The sequence below is a fragment of the Cryptotermes secundus genome, unplaced genomic scaffold (assembly GCF_002891405.2).
Source record: "Cryptotermes secundus unplaced genomic scaffold, Csec_1.0 scaffold371, whole genome shotgun sequence".
Lineage (NCBI taxonomy): Eukaryota > Metazoa > Arthropoda > Insecta > Blattodea > Kalotermitidae > Cryptotermes > Cryptotermes secundus.
Genome location: NW_019741978.1, coordinates 75,172 through 98,216, shown reverse-complemented (window position 1 = coordinate 98,216; position 23,045 = coordinate 75,172). Strand labels below are relative to the sequence as shown.

Below are 23,045 nucleotides of genomic sequence, written 5' to 3'. Positions count from 1 at the left end.
TCATAATCACTCATGAGCCTGTTAACTAGTGATTCTGATGTAATTTGAATCTAATTCTTCCCAAGAAGTCAAAATGCTTAGCACCAAGTCATGTGCCTAGAAACATCACACTGGAAGAATGTACTGACATATCGCCATAAGGTACTACACCAGATCATTTATCCCAATGAAACTTTAACTACAACCAAATATTTAGATGCTGAAATATATAACAATTTACATTTCTGTATTCTTTGATAATTATGTTATGCTCATATAAAGGAAATTTAGAAACATCTTTTCTAGTATAAATTTTCATGTACCCTGCTATAATTGTTTCTAGTACAAGAAGCAACGTGATAGCAATTATAAAAGTATTTGCTTAGGTGTGGCAGGAATGAAATAAAGAAACAATACAAACAATAATTCTGATACCCACTAGATTAGAAGTCCCAAAGGCTAAATACGGTACAAATTTTCAAATATAATCTGTGGTAACCTTGTAATAAAAAATCTTGCATAGTAATCATCATTGGCTGTCATGTGCTTTTTCTTTTCTGCACTCAAACAATCATGTGAGTCATCTATGGTAATCTTTGGACACTTCTACATGCACCTAAGCAGCAAAGCATGACCTCACAGACAAAACTCTGTGAAATTGGCGATGAAAAAGGAAACAGAAAGTGACAAAAGACATATTGGGGGCAGGGGAACCACACACACACACACACATATATATATATATATATGACATTACTGAACAATTTACAGTTCATACACAAAATTTTGATCCCGTTATGGTTGTCATTAAACAGAAGTTATGATACAAGAGCTAACTGGGGCAAGGGCACTATATTGTTATGCGAATTTTACTTCCCATGCCTAATTCAGTGGACAGCTTATATAAACATACCAGTGTAACAGCAAACTGTTTTATGTCTAATGGACTAGGATAACTTATCAGGTCATGACTTACTAAGAGGGTCACAGGTTTTCAAGGTACAACTACACCTTTCTTTAAGTTCTGTAACTTGCAACAGAAGTCATGAAACATCTTAACATATATTTTTTTAATGAAATACATAAAATAAATTAAATATAAAAGACTTTTTTAATATTATGGGCAATAATGTTCACATGTACAGCCCTAGTGGCTACAATTGCAGTAACCCCACCACAAACATAACTTTCCACTAGGAGACAACGATCCAAACTTGACACAGCACTTCAGGCGTAAGATATGATGACACTACACCCCAATGTAGAATAAATCATGATGTTCAAACGATCTAATTCCTCCACGCTTGCCTCCAGCAGACAGGCGGTACATCAATAACATATTGTAACTCTAATCTGATTAAAAATCACTTATCACTAAACATTAACCTGCAAAGGGAACAAAACTTCTGAACGGGGCACGTGAAAACTAAAATCAGAAGAGCATGACTCAGTGCACTGCAGGAGCCATATCTGATCGTGCGCTACATATTTAACGTATTGACGCATTGTAAAATGCGACTCTTGCACTGGAGAACTATTTAATGCGGTACGAATCAATATATTTACGTCGATCTCACGTTTGCGTAAACGTACATATATTCACTTCCTTCTCAAACCAGGAAACCATGTGCCTTATCATTAGGCTTCTTTTATCGAACTTTTCTTAGTGAACGGATGCATTCGTAATTTCCAGGCTCACCATCTCAATGAAACGTATTTCTAAGTGAAAACTTATAAACCTATAATAGGTATCATTTTGAAAGTGCAATATATATGTAAATTCCACAAAACTACAAAACCTTACCGTTGTGAAGAGTCTTCTAACTCAACACAATTTCTCGCGGAAACCTGCAAAATGGCCGACACCGAAGGCACATGCCACAGAAACGTTGCATCATGGGGTTGCGACAGCGACTCATGCTACCATCTGACGGAATAAATGCGAATGTATCTATCTGCAGAAACTTGCGAAACGGAAACCGTTTTTATATAATGGGACGAAATGCCATCAGAAAGTAAAAAGTAATTCATTTCTCGTGGCGAAATAACATATTGGATAACGTGTTCACATATCGGTTAAAAGGATCAGTGCTTTAAACGTGTACAGAAAGACGCGTTCACAGACGTCACAATCACTAGTACGAAGCTATAGCACTTCATGTCCACTTTGAGTTCGTTCATACCAGACGTTTCAAAATTAATAAGAATTTAAATCGATAACCTATGTTTTGTAGACGTGCATGTGGTTATATGTATGCGCGCACACAGTTACGTTCTGCCGTCTTAACGAAGTCGTTGAGAAACTAATAGTCGCTGGGAGAGTCAAGAAATCTTGCCCCGTTTAGAGAATGCTAAGGTTAAGTGCTGTGTTTACCACAGGCTGCCATTTGGTGTGCATATGAATAGATTCGAGTCCTGTTTTATTTTTTGAAGATCCATTCCAATTTCTCCCTCTCTAAACTTTGTCTCCCAAGTGGTCTCTTCTTTCATGCTTGTTGAAAGCAAAATTTTGTATGTATTTTTAATCTCTTCTGTGCATGTTCTAAGTCCTCCTCCCATTGATTCTGAGATTTTATCCCACTGAAAACTACAGATTGCGAAACTTCTCCCAGAATTTTAGTTCAGTCATTGACACAAGTACAGAAGTGTTGTTTGTTGTGTGGGTGGTGAATGTAATTCTTGACACATATTACTCTTACAAAATGCATGAATACATCTTCATACATACATTTACATGCACAAGTATATAACTGCTGTAATGACAAATGTGCTCTGAAATATGTATAAGAGTGAATATAAAACAACACCGAATCTGCCACACTTGTATCTGAAGCTGTGAAAATGTAACATAATCCCACTTAGGTGAAGAAGCAACTGGCTAACAACTGAAGGTTCATTATTCAATTACTGAGCATCAGCATCAATAGGGAGGGCTGCAAACCCGGAATTTTTGCAAAAGATCAAGAGAAGACAGAAAAATACCTAGTATCAAATACAAAAATTAAAGTGATTTTTAAAAATGTTTTTCTTCTGCCCCTGGGATCATAGGATGATATATAGGAATATTAACAAATGCTGCAAATGTGGCTTTGACCCCCACCCTGGAAAAAACCCTACCGGTGCAATGTTACTGACACAACTGATGGTAGTTCTTGCCTTATTTATCATGAATGGAAAGGCCCTGGAATCAATCCACCCTCCAGGGCCAAAGGTCAGTGCATCTGTTCCTATAGGAGGGGAAAATCAAACATTACTGAGTCTAGATGATGAAGCATTAAGTAACAACTCCATATAATACAGATTCATGGATGGGGCGATATACAACGCTAGTAATGCATCTCATAATTGATAGGGATAATATAACTAAACTCCCTGGAGCAGAATCCTGAAGTTTCCTGCCTTTTGTGCAATATGAAGGGTCATTGCATATTTACATGTGCCTGTCAGTGGTCCTTACCCTGAGCAAAATGAATGTACTCCACACCCTGCTACCATACATCTTTAAGATAAAATTTAATATTATTCTCCCATCTATATCTAGGTCTTCCATCAAGCTTTTCAACAGCAGCAAAATTGTGTACATTTCTGATCCTTCCCAGATGTACTGCATGTCCCATCCATCTCGTCCTTGGTTGGACCATCCTAACAATGTCTGATGAAGAGCATAAATTATGAAGGTCTTCATTATTCCAGACTCCCGTTACTTGAAACCACTTATGTTCAAGAATTCTCCTCAGGATCTGTCTCTAAAACACTTTAATAGATATTCTTATATTAATACGAAGACCAAGTTTCACATCAACATCAAATAAGTGATAATTTATAATTCTGTATATTTTAATCTTTACATTTTTAGTTACCAGGATGGGAAGACAAAAAGTTCAGAACTGAATGTTATTTAATCTCTTCTTAACTTCCTTGTGAATGCAGTTTTGATATATCAGTCTCATAATAAAATACTTGAACTTTCAAATTAAAAAAACAAAAAAACAACATATTAGCTATCTTTATCATCATCAGTAATCTGTCAGGCGACAGGTCCACAGTCTCTTCCAAAACAGTTTCTCCACTTAATGCGATCTTCTGTTTTTGGAAAGAGACTATCCAGGAAAAGTGATAATGTGGTAGTTTTTCCATTTGCTTTCCACATCGCAGTACAACAGCCGTTCAAACCACTCTGGTCACGCCTGTTGCTATACGAACTTGAACCATCTCGAGCATCATTTGCTCTGTGCTTCAAGTCGCTGCTGATGACGCTGCTTCCGACATCAGTTTTTGGTGTCTCTCTTCGTCTGATGCCTACCCTTTGACCTGTCCAGCAAGGGAGGCCCTGCCAGTAGCTACGCTACCGCTGGTATAGCTCTCAGGGTCCTTGGCATACTCAAACCCCCTCACCACGATATATTCTCATGATGAGACATTCGTGTGTTCGCATCTAGACTAACCTCATAAGCATCTAAGATACCTTCTAGATTTATTTTTATGGTATTTATGTTTCCAGCCAATAAATTATCAGAATATACCAATAACTGACATGTTGCACTAAGTTCCTATTTGTCCTGGTTTTCCTGCTTTTTTGATTGTGTCAGGCAAATATCTACCCTTACAGACATTTATTGTAAGTTACTTTCAAGCACATTCTAATTAGCCTAAATAAATTCAGATCAGGCAAAGAATGAACATGAACGGTGGGAATTAAAATAGGCTGCCTGCATCTCCACATCTACACCACACAACTCCCCTCCATCAACACCAACAAGCAAACGGAGAATGTACAGAGAGAGAGAGAGTGCAGGAATATAAGTGACGGTTGGAGTGATGGTAGGAACACAGAGAGATGCTACCTGCTAGGCAAATGGTGAGAAAGAATCTGTGATCATTCTTTCCCTGACTATAATATACTCATGGGTATACAAATTCAATGAGAAAGTTGTATAATAATTCTCTCATAACTAAATCATAGACCCTCATTATATTCATACAAAGAACTGATATACTGACATTCTGGTTTACTAAATTTTTTCCTCCATTATCTGCTGGTAGCAGAATATGTGATCAATAGCTATCTGTTATGGTGAAACCATGCTGATGATTCCCAATAATTTTCTCTAATAACATAACACATAAGCATTTAGGAAAGTTACTCTTAAACGCTACAAACTGAACAAAACAAAATGGGTCAACAAAATGTAATTTAGGTTTAACATTCAACTTTTAATCTAGATCGCTCACATGCAGTAAAATGGACATGGAACAAAGTAATCATTTGCTAATCATCCTAACAGTGGACTCTACACAGTTTGAGATACTGACAGTATCATAAAATAAATCACAAGAAAATGAAAAGTATATGATTTTTTCTGATAAGATCAGTCGTAACCAAGCAAAATAAATTCTAAATAATTAGAACATATCAGGAAGATGGCAGTTCCAAGAGAAACAGTATTTGTTGTGACATTCAATACGGGACTTTGAGGCGGCGGTAGGAGGCAAAATCCCCTTAACTGAGTAATATTTAGTCAGCTTTGTTACAGCACTTTTAACGATAACGGCCATTTCGCGCAACAAATTTTAAAGAAAATTACCTTCGTCTTATTTCACTGATTAGTTTCGGTTCCCATGGATATAACGCAAATCAAAAGCCAATGAACCTCCTGAGCGGTAGTATCCCCAGATGGCGTTACAGAAAGTTCTGCCTACTTGAGCGCACAAAGAACACAGTTCCACGAAATATAATGGGGGGCATTTTTTACATCGCTGTACCTCAGGTGTTTCAAAACGAGAAATAAATATTGTCACGTGTATTAGAGGTGTGACTTTTTCACAGGGTTTTGGATTGGATGATTGGATTTATTGCACTTATACACTCAACTCGTAACTACACGTAATTCAGCGCTATCGCTGATCTACGCACTTTACAGTTCACCGTTACACACACACTAGGGTTCTCAGTCTTCAATAATCGTATCCTGGCAACGGATTTCAACACAATAATTTTACCAGTCTCATTGTAACTGCATCACATACGCACCACCTGATTTCTTTGTTGCCATCTCTTCTCTATCATCCTCGACTGACGTCTAAAGAGACACTTTCAATTATTCTATCAGATCAAGTCAAAGTCAAAGTCACATTGTCAGAGTCCGAGCCACTTTACGACTGGCCGACTGACGGTCCTCAGTATATAGTCTAAGTGCGGACCCAACAGAAAACACTATTTCCATCTTTATAGTCAATTGTTGCTTGCGTATTCGTTCCCGCGGTAACGTGTTTAGCGAGTCATTGCATAGCAACGAACGTCTACTCTGGCTCCGCTATTCCGGTTTTCATGCGTCATGTCACAATATCAATCAATATTAATATAGGAAACAAATTAATAAGTGAAGATGATGCCGTCTGGTGGCTTGGCTAGTTAAAAAGAGTTGTGGAATGAAACACATCCGTCGTATGGAAACCTGTGTTTGACCGACTGTGACTATTACCGTATGTTGAATAGTGTTCATCGCCCGGGGCATTTTCAAACATAACGTTTCGAAAACTGGATCTGTTGTCACGTGTAATGGAGGAGAGGCTCCTACTTCACTGAGCTGTGCCCATTAGAGCCAGCTAATCTCCATCACTGAACATCGAAGCAAGATTTAAGCGGAGTATTTATTCTGTTAACGTCATAATATCAGTGGGTGGTAAGAACAGAAAATTGCTATGAAGATATTCCTGTTGAAGTCGAAAGCCATTTTACGACAGTCACCTGGAACCCAACCTTTTTTTTTTCAGTGGGTTGTTTCAGAACGCGCTAAGTATCGCATGATAGGACGAATGACGAATTAGAAAGGGCTTGGAAGTCAATGGTCGTAGCCTAATCCAGGTATTATCCTGGCATTTGCCTAAAGGAACCGAGGGCAACGAAAAAGAAAACCCTTTAGGGATAAACGGTGTCCCGATCGAGATTCCAACCAAGAACCTCCCGAATAAGGTTCTAGATCAGCCTGTTCGGTTCAACGCGCTGTAAAACTTTTGTAAACATCGTGAAAGAATTCTGGCAAAACCCTTTATTAAACTGCATCTGAACGTCATCTCCAAAATTTGTAACATACTAAGTGTGACAGAAACGTGCACTTACCGTCCAAAGAGGTAAACTCTGTGTCAGGGATGTCCCAACTTGAGGACACATCGATGCTGCCTTCAGACTGTTTGCTTTCGAACACGTCAGCGTTGGGATTGAGGGCTGCACCGCTGAGACTAGGAGTCACCTAAGGAAGCATAAAATAAGGATGACTCAGTCACCATCGTACTAGAATCTGAAAGCCACTGCCCCTAAACTAAATGAACTTCGTTTCCTTAGACAAACATAGCACCGAAACTGGTTTCGTGTTTTGTGTACTTCAGCTTTTACAGTATTAGGAGTGTTACAGAGCCAAAGAGATTATGCAAAGCAGTAAATTCTATTTTCGTTGTTTGTTGCGTATTAATTCACTCTATAATAGGGAAAGGAATAAAAGGCAAGAAGTAGGATACTTACTTTGAGAGGAGGGAAAGAAAGAAGTGAAATAGCTTTTTGCTATTTTGCATAACTGAAAAGTCGGTTGGTCGTTCGAAAATACTGTATCCTGCTAAATTCTATAAACTGACGTGGGTTTCTTCCAAAACTAACATTTCATAATTGGAAAAAGTGCTTTATGTTTTGTTCCCAGCGTTCTTTACTGAAGAATGTCTGTAGACTGCACGCTGGTAGGATCTCTACGGATAGATGGGCACAACCATATTGAACTCGAAGTTTACATTCTTCAAAACACTTATACTACCTTAAGCTTTATTGTGGGTTACGTGCTTCTTTCCTTAAAAAACATGGTAATTCTAATAGACACTTGAAGTTCATATTCCTACAACTTCGGTATCCATTTCGTGAAATTTCCTGTCAGTACAGATTATGACTACGTTCAATTTTCCCAGTACAATGTTGAAAATTCTCGCAGTCATGTTTGCAGCTGTTAAAAACATCCCATAACGAATTTTTGGGTAGGTAAGCTTATGTTCAATCTCCAAACGGAATATAATTTCGTGAAAAGAACATATATGAAAGTTTCTGTAAAGGAGCCATTCTGGAATACACAAGAATATTTTTGTAACAGCTGTTAAATTAATTAACAGCGTGTTAAGGCTAAAGACCGAAATCGGGGAATGTGGGGGATCTCCCGACCACTGTCAGTGACCGCTCCTCTTCGGGCGGTTATCGCCGACAAAGGCTTCACGTTTTGGGCAATGTGTACTTCAGTCTGTTATTTGGGAACGCGGTAGCGCAGTTGGTTGAGGCTCTATGCTATAAGCCGGAAAGTCGCCGGTTCGAGTCCCGATGAGGTGGATTTTTTCAATTTATCTCATCCTTCCAGCAGCATGGCCTTGGGGTCGACTCAGCCTCTAACAGAAATGAGTGCCAGGCATCTTCCTGGGGGTAAAGGGAGGCCGGCGCGTAAGGCTGACAACCTTACCGTCATCTGTGAGTCGACTGTTTAGAGAAAATGTGGGAGTCCCGACGTCTCAACAACCTTATGGGCCTTCAGGGCCTGTTAGAGGGATAACTTTACCTTTTGTTTACGTTTTTATAATGAATAATTTCAGACAAGATTGGAAATTGTTGACACAGTCATCAACAGTCGACGTTTCCGTGTGTGTCAGTTCTGCTTTGGCAAAGAAGAAATTGCGAAGCTGACTATTCACGACAAGGGTTGTTGCCGGTATCAGGACGTCAAGATTTCTCAGCATGCAACTATAAATCCAAGTGTTTCACGAAAAAAATACTCATGTATAGCTAAAAAGACACACTGTAGAATTCGAAATTTATGATTTGTCTGAAGACTACTTCCATTTATTTCTCAGTCCGGTAGCTTGAAAGTTACAGTTAAATAAATTTTATCTCATCAATTTGTCACTGACCATCTGCTCTTGGACACTACTGACGACGGCTCAACCTGCCCTGTTCATTGACATTGTCATATGCGATTGGACGCTCTTGACAGTGACCAAGAATTACGGTCACTGTCGACAACAGCCGGTCAACGTCAAGAACGGCCGACTTCGTTTTTTGACCATAACATATACATGTACGCACAAAACAGATCCGATATGCGAGAAGGCTGCTGATATAAAAGGGGATCTTTCTAAGCCATATCATGCAAAGATTATGACAATTTTTGCGTTTTTAAAATTTGTATTTACTTCTATGGGCTGTGTAGGGATGAAGTAACAGGAGGCTAGAGAAAAGTGCATAATGACGAGCTTCATAACTTGTACTCTTCGCAAAATATAATTAGAATGATCAAGTCAAGAAGGATTAGATCATGTAGCACGAATGGGGGAGAAAAAGAATGCATATAGGATATTCGTGGGAAAGCCAGAAGGAAAGAAACAACTTGGAACACCAAGATGTAGGAGGGTGGACAATATTAAAATGAATCTTACAGAGATATGATGGGGTGGTATGAACTGGATCGACGTGGCTGAGGATAGGGACCAGTGGAGGACACGGTAATGAACCTTCGGTTTCCATAAAATGTTGGGAAATTCTTGAGTAACTGCATAACTGGTGGCCTCTCAAGAAGGCCTCACCACCATGATGTTAGTTTAGTACTATGGGCCGTATATTTGAACTCGAGGTAACGGATGTTCCAGTTACTTTAACTTTCAGGAAATGCTAATCCGATCGAGTAATTTTTCATACACTGCAGAAATGGTTTACGTCTTCATCTCTTCAACTCCTTGGAACAGTCCTTGTTGAGAAGAACGTACGTCGCTCGGTTTTTTTTTATTGCTAGTGGGGTGGGACTAAGTCCCTTGTACTGCGGCCACTTCTGGCCTGTTGTACCAGCCCCAGATGATAGGTGAGGGTGATTGTGGAGCAATTGGTGGAATGAAGATTGGTAGGGGAAACCGAAGTACTCGGAGAAAACCTGCCCCAACGCCACTTTGTCCACCACAAATCCCACTTGACCAGACCCAGGATCGAACACGGGCCGCCGCGGTGGGAAGCCAGCGACTAACCGCTTGAGCTATGGCGTGACCTACGTCGCTCAGTTACTCAAGAATTTCCTTGTCTTTTACATAACCTCAAGGTAATTAGGTGTTCCCAGTAACCCGCTACTGATTTCTATATTTAGCCAGATTAGACCAATCAATACCCTCGTATCCCATTTCTTTAAGGTAAGCTTTAATAATAATTAGAAGTCTTTACCTTCATAAAAAGTTATATTTTATAACAATTTGTTTTTCTTTTAGTTTACTCCATGTTTCGACCAAAAACGATCATCATCAGGTGAACAAACACAAAAGTTAATGTGATTTCGAGTAGGGTGTAAACGAAATTAAACCTGCGAATTAAGTATAATTCGACGTAATTAACTGTATTTATATATATATATATACTTAATCATGGAGCCGAGCCCTTCTGGAGGAGCCGCCAATTCTGCAGCTACTCAAGAATTTCCCACCATTTTATGGAACCCGAAGGTTCATTACCGTGTTCACAAGAGCCCTGAACTGGTCCCTATCCTGAGCCAGATCAATCCGATCAATACCATACCACCCCATTTTATCTCTCTAAGATTCATTTTAATATTGTCCACCCACCTACGCATTGGTCTTCCCAGTGGTCTCTTTCTTTCTGGCTTTCCCACCAATATCATATACGCATTCCTCGTCTCCCCAATTCGTGCTACATGCCCTGGCCACCGCATCCTTCTTGACTTGATCATTCTAATTCTACCTGGAGAAGAGTACAAGTTATGAAATGTACACACACACACACACACGAGAAAATAGATGTTAACAGGTTTCCTGACGGCGAAAATTTCGGTATTAATGAAATCGAAAACGGGATGCAACATTATAAAAAAGGGTATTTCTTGATCTAATCCTCCCTTTTTGGAGCAGTTCTTCCAATCGACCTCTTTCTCTTCGCTACTAAAATTTTGTAGGCATTTCTTATCATCTTCTATGCGGGCTGTATGTTCCACCCTTTCTATACATACGCGGTAAGCATCCTACTCATGGGCCGCGCTATAGCTCAAGCGGTTAGTCGTTGGCTTCCCATCGCGGCGGCCCGGGTTCGATCCCGGGTCTGGTCAAGTGGGATTTGTGGTGGACAAAGTGGCGTTGGGGCAGGCTTCCTCCGAGTATTTTGGTTCCCCTACCAATCTTTATTCCACAAATTGCTCCACAATCACCCTCACCTATCATCTGGGGCTGGTACAATAGGCCAGAAGTGGCCGCAGTACAAGGGACTTAGTCCCACCCCACTAGCATTAAAACAAATCCTAATCGTCAGCAGAAGAGCACAAATTATGAAGCTCCTCGTTATGCAGTTTACTTCAGCCTCCTGTCACATCCTCCTCCTTGGGTCCAAAAATTCTCTTCTCTGGGTCTCTAACATGAACACTTTTATGAAGGGTTCCCTGTCCCAGCTGTCAGGTTCATATTGCTATACCGTACTAGTTTTGGTGATCACCTCTATCTAGTGCTAAGGTCAAGAAAATGCGGATCTATACAACCACTCCCCCATACGCCTTTATGGCGCAGTGCTTAATTCGTTGAGCACAGGGACAGCTTTACCTTTACCCGGATATATAAACAAGAGTAGCCCCCTTATCACACTAAGACAATTTATGTTGTGGTATATCTCAAGAGTATCAGTAGTCATAGACTATACTCGTACATGTAGTGGATAGTGTGATGTCATATCTCGGTCACAGTTACATATAAATATCTACGAGGTCATTGTACCATCCTTGCACTGAGTCAACTCGTTTCAAGAGGTTCATGTGTACATTAAAGTGGACACCAATGCTATGGTGAACGACGGACCACGTATGAGACAGACAGCTTTACTGTATCCCTGCTTCAGTATTGGCAAACCTGGTTTTCTTATAAAATAAACGCAAACAATTGAAGAAATGTAACGTCCTATTTACAGTCTTCTAGCATGTTCTTCCCACAAAGGGGATATAATGAAGTCAAAAATGGAGAAATCATCTGTTCGGCAATAAATTATATACTTTATTTATAATAATATAATTAAATAATTAGATTCGTAGTGATATATTTAGATTTGCAGTAAATGTACATTACGGTTAATGCGGATTGCAAAATCCCAAAGAACGCCTTTAGGCTTACGTGTGAACGTGGTCAATTGGATTACAGTCCGTCACTCTTAGGTAATACTATGTACTATGTATGTCCTGGCTTTTGGGTCGTAAATCCAAGCTATCCACAGAAAACAAACTTCTACTATATAAGTGCATAATAAAACCCATATGGACATAAGGTATACAGCTATGGGGGTGTACAAAACAGTCAAACACAAAAATAATTCGAAGACTTCAATCCAAATTCTTGCGCTCAGTAACTAAAGCACCAGGGCCGCGCCATAGCTCAAGTGGTTAGTCGCTGGCTTCCCACCGCGGCGGCCCGGGTTCGATCCCGGGTCTGGTCAAGTGGGATTTGTGGTGGACAAAGTGGCGTTGGGGCAGGTTTTCTCGAGTACTTCGGTTTCCCCTGCCAATCTTCATTCCACCAATTGCTCCACAATCACCCTCACCTATCATCTGTGGCTGGTACAACAGGCCAGAAGTGAACGCAGTACAAGGGACTTAGCCCCACCCCACTAGCAATAAAAAAACTAAAGCACCTTGGCATGTCTCCAACTTTACTATCCACGATGATCTGCAAGTCCCATTTGTCATAGAATAAATACATAGATTTTCAACACTATCATCAAAGCATACTCGGACTAAATAACAGACTAGTTACGTAGTTACGAGTTTTAATGGTTAAATAAATCCGATTATCAATCCAAACCCTGTGTCTACTCACTAACACGTGCAATACATATTCATACTAGTGTCTCACGTGGCTTGAACAGTATATAGGCGTCTTCTGCACAGTCCAACTTGGATCTCGGAAGTGGCTTTCGATTCGAGAGCTACGACGGATCATACGTCCAGCAGCATCCCATCACCGCACGGAAACCACAGCCTGGCCGTTTTCCTTAGTTCCGTAAACCCACAATACTCGTACGACAGCCAACTCGCACACTTACGCCAAGAGACGTTGCCCATGAACGATCGGCAGCCTAACAGCAGGCAAGGTTCCAGCACAAAGTCTGTACCATCCTTAGCATCCTTAGCTCTGGACGCTAATGGTCCACAAGAGAGCTCTTGAGGCTGGAAGCCTGCTACTGCTGGTTTCTTGTTTCGCTTATTCTTCGACCATGGAGATGGAAATGGTATGTTCCTCTGAAATGTCTGACTACCTCCTAAGCAAATGGCGTTACAGTCTATAGGATCGCATTCTTCATAGTCACCTCAAATCCTATTACACATAATCATCATCATCATCATCATCATCAGTAATCTGTCATGACGACAGGTCCACCGTCTCTTCCAAAACAATTCCTCCATTTAACGCGATCTAGAGCTTTCTCCTTCAAATGACAGTATCCTCTTCTGGCCCCAAGGTCATCCAGCATCTTCTTACGTCTTCTTGTCACTTCTATCCGCCCATCTATCTTTCCTTCAATAACTTCTTTTAGAAGGCAGTTTCTGCGTAAAACATGACCAATCCAATTAGCCTTCCGTTTTCTTATTTCGTGTAGGATACCTAGCCTGCACCTATCGACATGACGTGTTCTGTCGCTAAACCCACAGAATTAGTGTTTCATTCATACTTCGTAAACCCAGAAAAATAAAATAATAAATTAGATAATACGTAATTGAATCTAAACGGTCACGGAATCCGGATACCTCAGATAAGTATAAAAGTAAACAATGTAAATTTTGGAAAAAAAATATAGGTCTAGACATCTGTGGGCAAAGGCTATTACTGTAGCGAAATACACTGAGAAAGAATAAGGTACAACTAGCACTGTATTGTACAGCTGCAACATTCCTACAGACTTTCTTCTAATAGATATTGTATATCGTGATAAGCAATGAACTTTAACACTTGAACATTTCAAGCGTACTTTCCTCTGCAAGGGATTACAGACATGGTACAGACTTTGTCTCCTCTTTCCAACGGACTTCAATACACATCAACTAAGCAACCGAACTGTCTGCTGTTGAAAGGTAATTTTAGGGGTGTTTGCTCAGCTCGTCCGGCACGGAACTCGAGAATCATACAGATTTTCATGAAATTTAATATCTGAGATTGTTATAAGAAACCGCTGAGTAATATCGACTTTAATTTAAATCAGAAAATATTAACCATTACTTTACACGAAAAATTGTACGCCTTTCTGCGTGTATCTCGATAAATATTTATTCGAGGGAAACGTGTTTCAAACAAGAGCTGTAAAGAAAAATTAAACACGTTTTACATCAGATACATTGCCTCCGTAAGTCACGAGATTTTTGAAGTAACCAAACATAGCTGTTATGAGTACATTTCCGAACTTGCATATTCGGCAATCAACCATGGCCTCCCGAACGCATTTGGAATTAAGAAAAATACAAACAAACCAACAAACAAACATATAAGGCCGAGTTTAGATTGCATCTAAATCAGGTTTGCTTTATTCTTTCACTGTAGGCCCGGAGGCCTCTATTATAATGTGATTTTGAAGCATTTATTAAACAGTTTACATATTTAATTTTCATTTAGTGTACGTAATAACTGTGAACACTGAAGCCTTATTACTTCATTGTTCAGTCACTCGGAATATTACATAGAACTACCTGCGAACTTAACGTTTGTTTATTAGCACACAAGGGAAGAGTTCCACGAAGTTTTCACTCACTTATGGAGTTGAGTCCTGCTTGAGAAGCTGCCAATTGTGCAGCTACTCAAGAACTTCCCAGCATTTTATGGAATCCGAAAGTTTATTACCGTGTTAACAAGTGCCCTCCACTGGTCCCTATCCTGAGCCATCAGTCCATTTCATACCACCCCATTCTATCTCTAAAGTTACATTTTAATATTGTCCATCCACCTACATCTTGGTCGTCTCAGTAGTCTCCTTCCTTCCGGCTTTCCCACCAATATCCCACATGCATTCATCCTCTCCCCCATTCGCTTAGTCACCATGACTTCACTTATAGTTCTGCGGAACGTGGCTGTTAGGTGTGCACTGTATACTTGTAATTGTCTTGTTTATTGCTACAAGATGTCTGCCTGTAATATTATTTGTAGTTCGAAATGCTAAAAAGCCTACACATCCTATTACAACATTGACGACTCGAGGTAGTCTTGTGTGGTAAGAGAATGGCCAGAGCTGAGGTTCGCAGCGCCTAAAGGTGAATATTTCTAGCATTATATTTATCCTCAACCTATAGAGGCTGCAAATATGACAGTCCATTGACGAAATCTCGATGGTCAACATCCTAGTAACTTTATTACTAGTACCTTACATCTCAAGAGTCCTGTAAATTCACTCGGGTCCTCAAGTACAACATTCGGAAACTTGCGGAAGAAGTCACACGGCATAAAAGCAACACTCCGCGACTCGATCTAAGGACCTGTCCTATACCCTAAAAATTATGAAACTTCAGTATGAAGATCGGGTTTACCCGCCTGTTGCTTCAGGGCATGAGATGGTCCACGGTGGATATATTTACATACAGAGATGAGTAGTTGTGAATATATATATACATGTATATATATTGCAATAACATGGGAACATCTTAGAGTTTTCAACTATGATGGCATTAACTAAAATCAAGTTACTGGTCTAAATTAACGGCTAAACTCTCTATCAACTGTCTGACGATGGAACTTGATGCTTCTCTGATAAGCTGGAGATAAGATATAATGTTATAGCTTTCATTACATTTTATTTGATTTTATTGAAGAATTTCCTGAATCTTCGTTCCTTTAGCTGAGTATAATCATTTGTTACCAACTGACCAACTCTGTGGGCCAGGGTCCCCCTTGAGAAATTGATACTTGCTCAACGTCTCCGGGAATTCCCCATTCATGTAACATTTTGTTTTAACTGCAAGACTCATACATTTCTTACATATGTAAAATACCACCTAGTCACCGATTATTATGACAGATGCATTCTTCAAGAATACTGTGCAAGGTGAAATCGTGTTAGATACAAATTTAACAAGTTATGGGAAGAACTAATCTACTTTCCATTGATAAAACAGCGACCGCATAGTACATGAAGCGTACAACAATTATATTGCTGCGTGTGTAGTCGTTGCAGAGGTAACGTTTTTACCTAGCCGTTGCCTAGAAACGATAGGCTTATACACATACAGATGCAGACTGATAGGAGGGATTTATGAAGAACGCCGTTGAGATGAGTCTAAGGTGTTATGGTGTACGACAAAGATCGCTTCAGGCATACAAAAATGTATTTGGAGGGCATATAGACACACGGACAGCATGATAATCGCATGAGCCTACTTTTATTTTTTCTAAAATAAGGTAAATATACTAAAAATGTTATAACGTAATGGAAAATTCGTGGATAAATTATGTTATGATGAAAGATAAGCTGTGTTAGTCGAAAACTAGTCATACTTTAAAAACCGTGAATGCTGAATTAATGTTGGTAGAATTCGTGTTGATTGGAGAACAGGCGTGTGTGTGTGTGTGTGTGTGTGTGCGTGTGCGTTTTAAAATCCTAAGATCATATCACGCTATACTTTTAAGTAAACAACTTTATAAATTTGTTATCCAATGTTTGCTCAGCCCGTAGGCATACCGGCAAACTTGTCAAACGTCGCCTGTCAGCCAGTGCATTGTATTTTTCGACCTTGAGGCTGGAATCAATCATGAGAATCTCAGCAAGCATGATTATAGAGAAAATGTACTATGATTTTTGGAGACGCACTTGTAATTGTATTTATCGATAAATTGGGGTGGTGCACAGTTTAAAGTCAGTGGTCGATATTATCCTTACTGCCCGCCACTGTGCAGTGAGTGAAAGTGGTCAGGAATTCGAAACTGTGGGCAGGTATGGTTCAGATGAATCAATAATTAACAAATTACTAGCACCAAATGACATTTCGGCCAACACAGGCATCCGAGTTGTAGTTGTTTGTTGTTGACGTGTACGGATATGCTTTCGGAGTCCTTGATTCGAACACGATGCAATGTCTTTATAGACTCACCTATGTCGATTACTTAATGGAAGTTGTCAGTCATGAAAACCTACATTACTTCGTATCTGAGCGCCATTGGTAATTCAAAACAGCTGACGTCACAATTTACAAGGTTCCAAATAAATAATTCATAATAAGATCATGTATTCCTGTCACCGAACTTACTACAGCGAACATAAAACTGTAACGACTTTTGTCTTCTGACGCTGTATAGTTTAGTATATAGGTACTAAACGTTAGCAGAAATGTGATGCCATGTTCTTTACGTCAGAACAGTAACTCCATAGCCTGACGATGGAGGAACTAAGTTGCTCCGAAACATTGGTGCCTCCCTTCCAAACTAATGGTATCACATCATACACAATAATTTTCATACTCACTGTTATGAGAAATATCACGAACATAATTATCCTAAAGCATGTTGGATGTAAGATTCTCATAGTGACAACCACGAAGCTTGCCTTTCTTCTGGAATGTGACGCCGTGTAGCCCTGGGGAAGTCCACCGGCATTTTGGAGGAACGTACTGCCTCAATCTTCAAGGTCGACGAGTACGGCAAGCTACCTCAACTTGCTTGTCGCCTGGCTTACTCTTTGACCCTGAAGAAGGCGGAATTACTTTCCCCCGAAACGTCAGTGAACACATAGGATTACAAAGCGTCACACATTAGACGAAAGTCGTGTTTCTGGTATTTTCTTTAAATCGTACTAACTCAGATCTGCTAATTTATCTCTGAATTTTGGCCTTAAGCTCACTGGCCATTATACAAACCATTTTAATTTAATGCAACTTGTCATCGGTTGTGAATGCACATCAACGATTTGTTAATGATGAATCAGAAAATTATCGTTCTGTTTTAAGATCTTAGGTGTCCTGCATAGCGCAGTCGGTACACCGACTGGCTACGGGTTGGCCGTCAAAGGCAAGATATTATCTCCTCTCCATGTCGCTCAGACCAGACTTGGGGCTCACCCAGCCTCCTACCCAATTGGTATCGGGGGTAAAGTGACCGAGGCATGAAGCTGACCACTCACCTCCAACTAGTGTCGAGGTCTAGAATACTTGGATCTATATATTCACTCCCCCATATACGTCTTCATGGCGTAGTGCTTAATTAGTTAGGCACAAGTGGAAAAATTACCCTTTTTATCTTACCGATTTCAAATTTTATAAACCTGACTTTGTTCATTTACATGTCTGTAGTCCTGTTGTGGGGAACCAAAGAAACGGTTGAATGCCCCCCCGAACTAATCAGAATGGAAATAAAAATAACCGAACGAAACAAACATATTTTGCGAAGAAGTGCATTTGAGATATCCGTGGATTTAAAATGTTTACCCTGNGCCGCCATTTTAGATTATCAGCGCTGTTCCTGTTTAATGGGTAAATAATACCCATATATATATATATGGGTATTATTTACCCATTAAACAGGAACAGCGCTGATAATCTAAAATGGCGGCTTGTCCCTGCGTGAAAAAATTACATTTTATTTTTTCGTTACAGACGCAAGATTGCAGTAATTAAAATTTTGTTTCGAGTTTGTTTTCTATCAATCAGTTCAAAAAGAATTCTACAAGAAAAATTCGTCGTGTTATAAACAAGTTAATGTAGAAATTCAAAGCCACAAGATTATGAAACTCCTGCAGACAAGGAGATGAGGCAATTCTTGAATATTCTAATCAGTCTACACCATAACAGCTCCGACTTAACACGCCATATGCAACATTTTCTAACTAGTCCACGGACACCACAATCCAACTTTATGTTTTTACTTAATTTTGTAAAAGTGCGAACAGCGGCTCATCAAACTAAAAATACTGACCTACATAAATCAGAAAATTGTGGGCTGCGGAGGGAAGGAGGGTGGGTAATTAAACGTTGGATTAGACAGGCAGCATGAACCGATATTTCGAATAAAAATGCTTCAGTTATAAACGGTGAAGATTACGTAGTTAAAATGCCCAGGGAGTGAAATGCCGCAAGCTTTAGGAAGTCTATCCCACTTAACATGTTTGATAAAAATTTACAAATTCCTTACCACGGCAGTGGTTGTAGCTGACGCATAAAATAGGCCAAATTGTTGAACAATTATGGGGCCTTCAAAAAACCATTCAACCAGAGTTTCCATCACAGTCACCACCAGAAAAAAAACGACGGCAACGTCGACGTCACAGGACAGACGTACCGCATAACTGGTTAGCTGCATCCACACTGCACTCTGTTCGAGTCGGTTCGAGTCCATCACCGTCGGTTGTGTACCTTAACGCGAGCGCCATGCGGCGGACGCCTGTACTACATGCTCTGCATAGTTTCGGGCGCAAGTTCGACGCGTCTAGCACAGCCGTCCGTCTCCATGTTTACATGAAATTTTGTACTGAGAAGTTGTGAGAGTGAATTTAAATTCGAAGGAACAAGTAACTTGAAATGTTACTTGAAACATTTCCGACATGCTGAATATCTAATGTCATGTACATACAAACAGTGTCTTATTATTAGTGTGTACACCTTTGCATTGACCTGCAACTCAATTAAACTAATCATTGGCGGTCAACTGATGTATTTCTATTGCTGGAGAGAATACATAGTCGCGTATTTAAATAGTAACTAGTCTTAACGGTTTAAATAAACTGTCTTGAACAGGCAGCTAAATTTATTGTGACTGAATACAGAAAACAATATAAATTCAGGGCTTAAATCAAACAAACAAACAAACAAACTCCGTGGTTTTAGTCCTCAAGCGAACTATACCGACCGAGCGACCGCCGCTCGTTGACGAAGTTAGTGCGAACTTTGTGGTCTAGTGGCCGGAGTTCCTGGCTACAGATTCAGAGGTCCGGGTTCAATTCCCGGCACTACCAGATTTTCTGAGAAGTAGTGGGTCTGGAACGGAGTCCACTCAGACTCGTGAGGATAACTGAGGAGCTATTTCAAGGAAATAGCGACTCCGGTCTAGAAAACCGAAATGAACGGCCGTGAAGATTCGTTGCGCTTACCACGCGACACCCTCTATCCGCTAAAGTTGGTAGGACTTAAATAGTAATTATTATTTAACAAAAGGTAAACAAACGATACTGTCTAAGTAAAGATGTCCAACCGAATTCAGAGACATCTCATGGAAAACATACATCAGGTAGCTTCTTTATGCGTCTAACGAAACTTCCGCCATATTTTAGGACGTCATTAATTTGGTCGCTTTGAGTAAAAAAATATTATGTCAACATGGATCAAATCTTCAACCGCTACGAAGCTACTGATGAGAACTAAGGAAAAGCAGAACAAAACTTGGTAAATCACTTCTATTTTGTACAAGCCGCACGAAAGTACGCTAAGAGACTTTCACCTTAAACTTTCGGTGAACACCTGATAAGTCCTTATCCGGGAACAACCCATCCGACGGCTTATTGTTGACAGCAGTGTAACGGGAAACTATCGCCCTAAATTCCCATACGAGTCACCGGTTCTTTCGCAAGAAATGACTTTAAAGTCCAAATTAAACACGTGGCTGCAATACGATGACGTTCCATCTCATTTTTATCCTGAGAATTCTTGAACTGTTGCTAAGGACATCGTTGGATTGGCGGTATTGACAAGTGCTCGCCATTGGTCCCTATCCTGGGTCATTTGAATGAAATTCATATCCTCCTATCCCCTCTCTTTATTGTCCATTTTAATATTTCCTCCCATCTACGCCTTAACCTTCAACACGGTTATTTTCCTTCAGGTTTCCCTACCAAAACTTTGAATGTACTATCTTTTCTCCCACTTGTGATACGTGTCCACACATTTCATCCTCCATGATTTGATCATCCTAATATGCCAATGATATACCGGCATAAGAAAACCCTTGGAGGGTTCAGCAGGCCTACATACACGCGCTGTCTTCCTAAGTGAAGTCCGCATTTGCATTCTTCTGTAATAAGACAGAATAATAAAGAATTATAACCTACGGCTCCGGTCTAGAAAACCGAGATTAACGGCCACGGGAATCCGTTGCGCTTACCATGCGACACCCTCTATCCGCAAAAGTTGGCACTAACTTCGCTGACAAGCGGTCGCTCCGTCGGTATAGTTAGCTTGCGGAATAAAAGCCACGGAGTTTGATAATCTACGGCTATAGTAATCATGTGTTCCAGAAAGGCTCGAATCCTACGAAGTGCTCCAAACTGGTATTATCTGATATTAGAATATTTGCCCATTTTGATAGTCATAATTTCCTTCATATGATCGTGTAATTTCAGCGATAAATATCAGTGTCTCACAGTATACTATGTTGTCTGATATTCTTTACTGTTCATTCAGTAAAATGAACTGTATGAGTTATGAGTGTGAAAACTCTTTTTCTGTTGTCCAAGGAGACTATCATGCCCAAGAGAAAGTAACTCTTACTCGGTCTATTATGTTACTCGTGTATGCCTTTGAAGAATCATCATACCATTACCGATACGTTAATAACCTAATTCTAATAGTAAGCAGGCCCGGGTTCGATCCCGGGTCTGGACAAATGGGATTTGTGGTGGACAAAGTGGCGCTGGGGCTGGTTTTCTCCGAGTACTTCGGTTTCCTCTGTAATCATTCATTCCAATTGCTCCACAGTCACCGTCACCTATCATCTGGGGTTGGTACAATAGGCCAGAAGTGGCCGCAGTACTGTTACTGACTGGTAACGTTAGCCGCTCGGAAAGGCAAACGCTGTTGTGGGGCACGCGAAGCTATACCCTTTCTGTGGGGCCGTTCAGAGCTACTCCCCGAGCGGAAAACATTGCCTACGGAGACCAGGAGTAGTACTATATACCAGACTACACTCCAACATGCTACATTCCAAACTGGTAGTACCCACGCTGACGTAAGCTGATAAGACTGCTCCCCCCCGCTCCGCGAGAGATGGTAAGACCCCTCTACCGCGGCTAAAGATACGAGGCAGTAACAGTACTTAGTCCCACACCACTAGCAATAAAAAAAGACACGAATTTTAATTTTGTTTTGAATTCGTCTATCGTTTTTTTTTTTCAGAAGATAGAAAAATTATAAATTGATAATTACAGAGCTCAGTTCTCTGGTTCTGTGCGTAATTTCCACTAATATAAATTCGTGTAAGCTGATAATTGTTGGACAGAAATAAAAGAAATTATGCTGTCTACATATCATACCTGAGGTATAACAATCGGTAGGGCATATTTCTGTATCTCATTCCACAATCCTATCTTCAGTGGCTGATTAGTTATCACTGTCATACTGAGAGATAAGAAAAAGAATTCATGCGACAGCAATATTGTTATTTCACCTAATACAAAAGTTCGCCATAATGGGAGTCACAAGATTTTTGAAAAAAAAAAAAAAAACAGTTCCCTAAAGCAGTGTTCCTCAACCGGTGTGCCGTCACGAGGTGAAAGGTGTGACGCGAACTTTTACTTATTGTAAGAAATTAATTGCTGATTTTATTCGTTTTGTTTTATGCCACTTACCGTGTTTCATATCCATGATTTATTTCAACCGTCTTCCAGTGCATACATTCATCTATCTCCTCCTCTCACTCGCACTACATGTTTCGGCACAAAAGTGCCATCTTCAGGTGCTTATTCGATTTACGCTAAACTAATTCATTGCATGCCTTGTCGTCTTCATATTAAAATAACTAAAATATATATTTATCATATATATTGATAAATGTTAAAAATATTAAAATTGTTCAGGATTTTTCATCCCTACGTCGTATCTCACTACGCGAGTCAAACCTATCCTCTTCTGTTGGAGCACTCTTTCACTATTGCGTGTGTATTGTGCTTTGCATTGTGTCTTGCTCCTGTGACTGCGTGTGTTATACTGTGTGTTTCATATGCTTGTATTTTATTCTCAGCCACTGCACTGATTAAATAAGGTAATGCTTGTTTATTCTTTATTACATGCCGTGATTTTTTATGTAGAGTAATGTTGTATTCTAAGAAATTAAACGTAAATAATTTA

At 39.9% G+C, this 23,045-nt stretch overlaps 1 protein-coding gene across 5 annotated transcripts in view; it reads right to left on the bottom strand.

Moving 5' to 3' along the window:
- The window catches only part of LOC111872894 (la-related protein 4), an 82,909-nt gene that overhangs the window by 51,084 nt on the left and 8,780 nt on the right, over positions 1 to 23,045 (bottom strand). For 3 of the 5 annotated variants that reach the window (XM_023867153.2, XM_023867152.2, XM_023867155.2), the window contains exon 2: positions 7,100 to 7,229. In XM_023867153.2, coding sequence (XP_023722921.1) covers positions 7,100 to 7,229 — 130 coding nt within the window. Of the gene's footprint in view, positions 1 to 1,783; positions 1,878 to 7,099; positions 7,230 to 19,122; positions 19,290 to 23,045 lie in introns of those variants that run through there. The other 2 variants (XM_023867154.1, XM_023867156.2) reach the window with 2 other exon arrangements.